A 9,557-nucleotide genomic window follows, 5' to 3' on the forward strand; every position below is an offset into this window, starting at 1 on the left:
ACATGGTCACTATAAAAACCTCATTATGCCGTACAGGCTGACCAATGCACTGCCCATAAGCTAGAGACACTGGTTGGAGGAGACATTGATGGAAGGGGTCCGTAGTGCATTTCAGGTCATCATAGATCACAAAAACTTATATCAGGAACGCAAAAAGACTTAAACCCCATCAAGCCCGGTGGGCACAGTCTTTCACATGCTTTAACTTTAACTTCAAGCATCATTATTGCTCCAGTGCATTGGAAGATCACGGAGGAAATTCAGAGGCCTGATCTTAACGAGGCACCGCCCCAAATGCCCTCAATTGAGACGGTTTGTTCTCACCACTCTCCGTCAAAAAAACATTAAATGGATCCACGTTACTCAGCTCTGGTCATCCAGGCATTTATCAAACCACCAAAATAGTGCAGAACGCCTTCTGGTGGTTGTCGATGACTAGCGATTTTAAGAGGTACATGTTAAGAGTCCTGCCCCACTTGTGCCCAGTCGAGGAGACCCCAGCAATTACCATCAGGCCTCCTCGAGCGCCTCCCAATACCATCGTCCTATTGCAAAGTGGACTGACATGAAATGCTGTACCTATAGCATCTTGTTTAACTAAATTTGGTTAACTCAATTAATCACTGCATAGGTCTCAGTAAAAAGGCTAAAAGAGAAAATATATACGGTCATATGGATCGTACCATTCCAGGAGGAAAGCATTTTAGTGTCCAGGTGAGGTGGAGGCCGTGATCTGCGCACGTCGGCCAGTTTGGCCTTGGCACTGGCCAGCACTTCAGTCAGCTTGTTCACACTCAGGCCAAAGTGCGCAGCAGTGAGCTCCACAGAATAACGCACAATCAGCACATTCTGACCTTGCAGCTCTCCATGAGGATCCTACACGTACACAAAAATACAAAAACAAAAGAGGAACACAAAGATCAGACAATGCATTCATAATACAAAGTAATAGGTTAAACAGTTATAATACTAAAATTACAAACAAATGTTAAGATTTTGTACAACCTGGTCCCCAAGTTCCTAGAAATTTCTTTCAGAGACAATTTTCCACATGGATTACATCATGTCTGCAGCAATATATACCCTGCAGTATATAAATACTTGGGTGTTATATACACCGATCAGCCATACATGAAAACCACTAAGAGGTGACGTGAATAACATTGATTATCTCGTTACAATGGCATGTATCAACAATTGGGATAGATTAGGCAGCAAGTGAACAGTCAGTTCTCAAATGTTATGTGTTAGAACCAAGTATAAAGAACTGAGTGACAAAGTATAAAGAACTGAGTGACAAGTGTCAAATCTTGATAGATAGACGATTGGGTCTGAGCATCTCCAAGAGGTCTTAAAGGGAATTCCAGTGATACAATGCTTAGGACCTACCAAAAGTATTTGAAGAAGTACAACTGGTGAACCAATAACAGGGTAACAGAGTAGCCTGACTTGTCTGGGGAAGAGATGGCACCAGGATGCATTGGGAAAGAAGGCAGCCGGCAGATGCAATGTGATGCTCTGGACAATGTTCTGCAGGGAAAACCTTGGATCCTGGCCTTCATGTAGATGTTATGTTGATACGTACAACTTACCTTAACTAAGTACAACCCTTCATGGCAACAGTATACCCTAATGGCCGTGGTCTCTTTCAGCAGGATAATGCACCTTGCCACACTGCAAAAATTGTTCAGGAATGGTTTGAGGAACATAACAAAGAATTCAAGGTGCTGACTTGGCCTCCTCATTCCAGAGATCTTAACCCTACTGAATGTCTGTGGGATGCCATAATCAAATAAGTTTGATTCATGGAGAACCACCTTATAGCTTACAGGACTTAAAAGCTCAGTTGCTAATGTCTTGTTGTCAGATACACATACACAACCATAAGAGGTCTTGTGGTGTTGATGCCTCAATGGGTTAGAGTTGTTTTGGTGGCACAAGTGGGACCTATGCAATATTAAGCAGATTAATGTTATGTCGGATCAGTATGTGTGTGTGTGTGTGTGTGTGTCCATGCCTTTATTTCAATACATTTTATTTTTCCTTCCTGTTTTTAGGTTGATATAATTATTCTCTCCACACAGCACATTGTGGAACTTTTATAAATAAATGTTAAATACTCAACCTGATCTGGCTGTACATTGCCTTGCTCTTTAACACCGTAATGATGCATAAAGATGTCAGCTTGTGTTACACCCCCAGTGGCCTCCTCCACAGTGTTGGAGAGCAGTTCCCTGATCTCCGCAGCTGTCCACACACAGAATGCTCCCTCCCTCTTCTTGCTCGACTCAGTCGTGGGCAGAGAGTCTGCATCCTCAGCACTGTAGAAGCCACCAGACTGCAGGGGGCAGTACAGTGTTATATAATACAATTAGAATACACCATTACCTATGCTAACACAAAACTATGAAGTTATACACTTAATTCAGAATAGAACAACACCTACATGGATAAATTATAGCGAAATTCTGAAAAGTTACTCCCAGGATGACTTATTAAAACACATCCTAAGAGCTTCAGATTCACAGAAAGTACAAGAAAAGTGCATTGCTGACCCTTGCGATGTAACTTCTCCCTTTTAGTGTAAATATGAGGCATCTGACCAACACCACAAAAACTCATGCAAAACAAATGCACTTGAGGTATATTAGAGTGATCAACTCCTCATAGTTACATCATAAATTATAAGTAGTATATAACCCTAATTCAAAGGATTTAAATTGCCTTTTTTTAGCTCCATCTGCTTACTGTAAAGCAATGGAGAGTAAGAACTAATAAGAAGAAGGATGGTGCACCTGGTGGCTAAGGTCTCTGGAGACGTAGTGCAACACATCACGGGACACATCTGCAAATAAGCGCTCGCCAGACACCTGTATCAAAAAACAGCAACAGTGTCACACCATCTGTGTGCTGAACTAAGTCATGGTTTTCATGGAGAGAAACAAAGACAAAAACAAAGTTCATAAACTTAAAATATAATAACAAAAATACATAACATGATACATAAAGAATGAAATATGCTAGGGTTGTAAGAGGACAATAATCAACAACGAGGTTGTGTGATGACTTAGTTGCTTATTTAACAGCACATTCCAAAATGCTTTATGTTTCCTCACCCACAACAATTTGCCAATGCTTTCACATCCATACAGACTTGTAGTAAAATGCTACTTAATGACTACTGAATCAATAAGAGTAAAAAAAAGAATAAAGAATAAAATTATATTAAGAATATATACCATAACGCTGTTGATTTCTCAAATCAGAACGTGTGGACTCATTTTCTGTAGCAGCACGGCTCTGAAATCAGTTCTGTCTGTAACATCATAAATTGTTCTAAAAATGTTAGCGTTCCTATAGTAACAGCTCATTCACAGGGACTTGAATGTCTGACACTACAGACAGATCGTAATATCTAAAGCGCAACGAACCAAACAGAATCATGAATGGTAATGGTTCTGTAAGTAGATGTTTATTTTATATTTATGGAACGAATCTCAGATGTCAGCACTTTGAACCAAGATGCGGCACGGCAGTAGCACGCAGCGGCCACTCCGGATTCAATATGGTGCTTTTATTTACGATTTTTAGGTATATTGTCTTTTTTGTATTTTTTTGTATTGTCTTGTAACGGCACTGTCTTTTGTTCTGCACTGTCTTTTGTTCTGCACTGTCTTGTTTGTCTTGTCCTGCACTGTTTGCACCAGGTTGCACAGTTGCACTTTATGTGGCTAAGACTACTTACTAAGTCCTGGCCCTGTCTTTGTTTTATGTAGCACCATGATCCTGGAGAAACCAGATCATGATCCTTGTCTCATTTCACTATGTACTGCAACAGCTATATATGGTTGAAATGACAATAAAAGCTTCTTGACTTGACTTTGTAATGGTCAGTCCCACAGGAGAGTCTTCAAGACAGAAGACTCTGCACGGGTTACTGGTTCCTCAGTAACAAGCTCTGGGCCTTTTTTTGTTGTTTACTTGGTTGGTTTTTTTTAAACTTCAAGAAAAAATAAAAAAGAGGGGCTGGCAAGGGAAAAACCCGAAATAGCTGTTTATGATGTCAGTGATCACAGGAACTAAACTGTTTCCACAGGTTGTTCCAGTTTGTTCCTTAATAATTAATTTCTAAAAAATAAATGTAACAGCACTCCCAAACCCTCCAGCCATTTCCTCACACTGTCTTTTTTCCTTTCTTGAAATGAATACACCAAACAAAAAACAACTTCTTATGCTACTGGAACCAAATTTATGCTACTGACGTTGCCTCTGACAGTTCCTTCAAAAAATAGGAAATAAAATTCTCCTCCTATACACGTCCCCATGTAAGCTGTCACATTAATTAGTGCATTAGAACAGCACATGGATATAAAGCTTGCATCTTGTACAACTGTTAGATACCAAAACCAACAGTGCTGTGGTATAAAACTTTACAAATGGCATTGAGTGAATGGAAAACAGTCTTAATAAATGAACACATACATGCTGTAATATTCTTCTTTGTAAGACTTTCCCACTTTTTACATGAATAGAGAGAGTGTAAAAAATATCTCTATGCAGATCAATGAAGTGAAATATTTGTGTTGGTGGAAACGGGAGTATTTAGAGAAAGGAAAAAACATACCATATGTTCATCAAGCATACACACACCCACACACATATACAGTATATACACACATGCATAGAGCCACCTGATATGCATTGATGTAGGCCACTGCCAGCTGGGCCTGATCATACAGCATCTTCTCAAAGTGAGGTACGTGCCAGGATGAGTCCGTAGAGTACCTGTGAAAACCCTGAGACATAGACGAAAAGAAGCAAGACAGATCACAGGACTTGATGCAGTTTTATGCTCTAGTTTTTGCACATTAATCACCGTAGTTTTGGCAATGCCTTAAATTACCTGAGCCACATGGTCATGAATTCCTCCTAAAGCCATCATTCGAAGGGTGTGGAGAGTCATCCGCAGCGCCTCTGCTCCCTCCGAGGAGGCACGATTTACAGACCAGTATGACAACAGGAACATCAGGTTCACTGGAAGGCAGAAACAGTGCCACTGTGTACGCAAGTGCAATCAGTATAGCAGTGAAAATCATAATGATTCATTGGTGCAAATCTACTGAGAACCAAAATAGTTTTCATCAATGGTAGCTCTTGCGGATTGTATCTACTTATATTCAGATCCTTCCAGCGTCTGTCTACCTGGTGTGGGGAACTTTGGTGTATCACTGAATCCTCCATACTCCTCCTCGTATGAGTGAGCCAGCTGTTGGAAACATCTGTGAGCCACATCTAGAACTGGCGGGAGAGTTTGTTCTGAGTGAGCTGAAATGACTGTGGCCTTCCGCAGAGCGTCCATCACCCGTTCCCCACCGGACTCGAGCGCTTCTCTGTTATCCTGCCACTGAAAAGGGAACAAGCACAGAGGAGACGTCAGCACAGATCATTCTAAACCCTGCTTTTAACCTCAGGTGGTGGATCATTTCACACTTTTTCTCGAGGTTATGAAACTCTGCTCTGAACGCCCCACTTTGTGGTGCCAAGCGCACAAAGTGTGAAATAATGCTGTGTTAACATGTTACACCTGGATGTTTAGCAGCAGTATCCCATTCTCATATCATGTGTTTTGTACAGGCATAGAAACCTGACGTGTTCATTCATTCATTCATCTTCTACCGCTTATCCGAACTACCTCGGGTCACGGGGAGCCTGTGCCCCTATCTCAGGCGTCATCGGGCATCGAGGCAGGATACACCCTGGACGGAGTGCCAACCCATCGCAGGGCACACACACACTGTCATTCACTCACGCAATCACACATTATGGACAATTTTCCAGAGATGCCAATCAACCTACCATGCATGTCTTTGGACCGGGGGAGGAAATCGGAGTACCTGGAGGAAACTCCCGAGGCACGGGGAGAACATGCAAACTCCACACACACAAGGCGGAGGCGGGAATCGAACCCCCAACCCTGGAGGTGTGAGGCGAACGTGCTAACCACTAAGAGAAACCTGACGTGTTGTTATATATAAATATATATAAATAGTTGTTGCAGCACTTAAGGGAACAAGGCAGATGTAAAACACAGCAATTGGAGCAACTAATTTTCTTTTATAGTTATGGTCAGAAAAGTCAAAACGGTCAAAAATAACTTGAAATTTGGATATCATATAACTACATAACAAATGTAAAAAGGCCAAAAAAGATTACAAAGCAGTGAAATATAACAAGAATTGGAGAATTTTAAACACAATCCTTAAAGATCAGGCAAGTTTTGATATTTTGAGAGTTGTGCTGCAAATATGCCGATAATAATGTTAGGCTTTATGAATGTACAAGGTAAAATGAGAGATTATGAATACGCAGGATTAAGTGTTAACCCCAGATTAAAGTATGAGCAGTATGAAACGTGAAACAAGATGACCCACGGCTGTTCAAGTGTGAACAGTCCGTCTGTGTATCTGCCATGGTGCTGCATGCTTATTCCTGCTGCTGCATGTGGTGTGTGCATAATAACATAATCAGTGGTTTGCAGTTATATCCACACCAGCTTCTTATACACACTTACTTTCACACTTACTGTACAATCATCAATCCAAATGCAGCTTCTGATGTGCCCTTTGTGCAATTTACAGCAAACTGTTATTATTACTGTTATTATTATAAATGGACACTAATTTCTTATGCTTATGTAATTTAACCTGCATGTAGTTCTATGTACATTTCCCCTGTAATGTCATCTGATTTGCATCATAATGTCTCCTCATGTCCATACTGCATGCAAACAGGATGTAAAAAAAAAACCCAACAGAATAAGTGTGAGGTTTGCAATAGTAGATTTATCCCGTACCTGCTCCATAATACGCAAAAGCACAGTTTTAAATCCAGGTCTCCTCCCCAGGTCTCTTGGAGGGAAGTAAGTACCCCCGATAAATGGTTTTAAATCTGGAGTAAGCCAAACACTCATTGGCCAGCCACCACCTCCACTAGTCGCCTAATAGGGAAGAGAGAGAAAATGCCACTTGACATCTCTGATGTGTATTTCACTTACTTATAACACATCATAGCAGCAGGGGGTATGAGAATGAATAAAAGTTATAGGCATGCAGTTATGGGAAAGTAATCATCAATGATGTAATGTGATGTGATGCAGCCTGTTACCATTCAACCTGTAAAATGATTATTGTTCTTTGGAAGCATGTCCTGTGAAAGAGTTTTATTCCTCTAAGAACACAGCAATCTCAGTTTTTTCATCAACTAGAGAAATGTTTATCCATTTACATTTCCTATTACTATTTTCACAGCATTTATGAACAGTTACTCTCTCATCAGTCTCTCATTACTCTCATCATTACTCTCTCTCTCTCTCTCTCTCTCTCTTTAAGTTAATTAAAGGAAAAAAGTGTTACAGACAATCTGAAATAAAATATCTTCTAAAAATATAAAATCTACTATATTCAAGTGTCCTCACAGAAAGCTTCACCAAATCAAAAATTATACATATATTTGGAAAATGACATGTATTTTAAGCATTGATTATCCACATTAGTTTGTGCTATAGAAATAATAACATACTAGAACGATTGCATTAATATAAACCTGTGGATTGAGTAGCAGTACAGTCTGAGGTGTGCTGTGATAATTAAGCAGAACCTTCTGACCTATTACAGATTATATTTTAATAGTGCTGTGGTATAAAGCAAAGAAAATAATAAAAATTAAAAAATAAACCAACCCCATTAATCTTTCCTTCACTAGTTTTCTTGGGAAGTGGAGTTAATTAAACTGTCAATCAGTTTTGGGAAAATTTAAAAAGGTCAACGATTACGTTATTTAACAATGTTTACATTTAACATCCAATCCTCTTCATCTCATACTGTAACACTTAGCGCATAGTAACAAATACTGTACAGTATTAGACAGATTATTTTCAGGGTGAACCAAACCTGAATAAATGTCATGTAGACTTTGTCAACATCAGGTCTCTCTTCCCTGTCAACCTTTATACACACAAAATTGTCACTGAGAATCTTGCCAATCTCCTCATCCTCAAATGACTCTCTCTCCATGACGTGACACCAGTGACAAGTCGAGTAGCCCACTGCAACAAAACAAAATACCACCACCGTGACTATGGACAAGACGACAGAAATGGATTCATACGACCTGCTGTTTGATGTGTTACCTGAAAGAAAAATGGGTTTGTCTTCACTTTTTGCTTTGCTGAAGGCTTCTTGACACCAAGGATACCTGAATGTAAAAAAAAAAAACACAAAAATACAAAGACCTGTTTGCTAATATTAGATGTAAAGATATTAAACACAAAAGATATTTACAATATAAAATGGGTGTATTAGCAGGATGTGGAAGAAACGTTTGTTATTGCTACATGTTTTTCTTTCTCAGTTTACACTATTTCCTCACCAGTCCACAGGGTTGTGGGCATGCTGCTGTAGGTACGGAGATTTCTCATTGTTCAGGCGATTTGTGTGTTTCGGTTGGCGTAAACTCTCTCGTCCGTTGCTCCCGGATGCCATACTGAAAGGAGCTGCTCCACAAGTCCTAGGTTCAAACACAGATAGGTTTGTTTAGGTTTAACGTCTATATGTACTGTAACGCTGTATGTTCTGTGGTGTCCTCAGTGTGCACGCTTGTTTGTCTTGTGTTAATGTGTTGGTATTAAATTAGGAGCTGAAGCTTATTAGAACAAAGTGGCGAGTTATACGTGTTATCTTATTATGTTGTGTGTTAGTGCTGAGTTTAAGGGTCAGCGTAAAGGCGTATTACATCATTGGTGTATTTTATTTTTCATAACAGTTTTTTTTTTCATTTTGTTAGGCTTTCAGTACCTCTGCAACACACACACACACACCCACACACACGTCCTTTTCAGATGACAATGAGTCTGTTTACTTCTTTGGACTGGGGGAGGAAACCAGAGTACCCAGAGGAGCAAGACAGCCACTGAGCCTCTGTGCCCCTGACTACAAGACCCATGTGAGGTTATATCTGTCTCCAGCTTGCACTATGTTCCCTTGATGTAAACACCCTTTAACTCAGACAAGCACAAACAGCTGGACAAGCAGTTTGTTTACATCCGTTAGCTTGCTGACATTCAGCATAAGTGACACTGCATGAAGAAGCTCTAACAAACCCTGTGCTGTGCACTTTTTATAGTGATCAGTGAGCTATCAGCTATCAGTGTTTCCATCTGCGACACGTGTGTTACCTGAAGCTGTCCTGGGACGCAGTGCAGTGTAGAAGTCTACGGCAGCTGTCAGTGTGTGTCGGTGTGTGTCCACACACCAGTCTTACACAAACAGGGCTCTGTTTAAAGGTGGCTCCACTGAGCAGCCTGGAGGTCGCGGGTATAATAACAGATGACAGGGACCGAATCCTGCTTGATCTGAGCATCATAAAACCGGAAAATACAAGTTTGTGAGTCCGGCATGTACATGCGAACTTCCTAAATCAGACACAAGGGGTCGCTGTAGAACCACCGATTGGATCGAAAATTCCATTTCGATTTTATATTTCAACGTATTTACAAAAAT

The 9,557-nt window shown here is 40.4% G+C and overlaps 1 protein-coding gene across 2 annotated transcripts in view; it reads right to left on the reverse strand.

Moving 5' to 3' along the window:
* Window positions 1-9,468, reverse strand: part of spata20 (spermatogenesis associated 20) — a 41,245-nt gene extending 31,777 nt beyond the window's left edge. For both annotated transcript variants that reach the window (XM_060858875.1, XM_060858883.1), the window contains exons 1-11: window positions 9,233-9,468; window positions 8,428-8,565; window positions 8,189-8,253; window positions 7,950-8,104; window positions 6,854-6,997; window positions 5,203-5,404; window positions 4,904-5,034; window positions 4,692-4,796; window positions 2,796-2,870; window positions 2,126-2,338; window positions 684-876 (exon numbers count right to left, since the gene is read on the reverse strand). In XM_060858875.1, the coding sequence (XP_060714858.1) occupies window positions 684-876; window positions 2,126-2,338; window positions 2,796-2,870; window positions 4,692-4,796; window positions 4,904-5,034; window positions 5,203-5,404; window positions 6,854-6,997; window positions 7,950-8,104; window positions 8,189-8,253; window positions 8,428-8,565; window positions 9,233-9,420 (1,609 nt within the window). In that variant the 5' untranslated portion in view covers window positions 9,421-9,468. The remainder of the gene's footprint in view (window positions 1-683; window positions 877-2,125; window positions 2,339-2,795; window positions 2,871-4,691; window positions 4,797-4,903; window positions 5,035-5,202; window positions 5,405-6,853; window positions 6,998-7,949; window positions 8,105-8,188; window positions 8,254-8,427; window positions 8,566-9,232) is intronic.
* Window positions 9,469-9,557: the final 89 nt, after the last annotated feature.

The sequence above is a fragment of the Tachysurus vachellii genome, chromosome 2, assembly GCF_030014155.1.
Source record: "Tachysurus vachellii isolate PV-2020 chromosome 2, HZAU_Pvac_v1, whole genome shotgun sequence".
Taxonomy (NCBI): domain Eukaryota; kingdom Metazoa; phylum Chordata; class Actinopteri; order Siluriformes; family Bagridae; genus Tachysurus; species Tachysurus vachellii.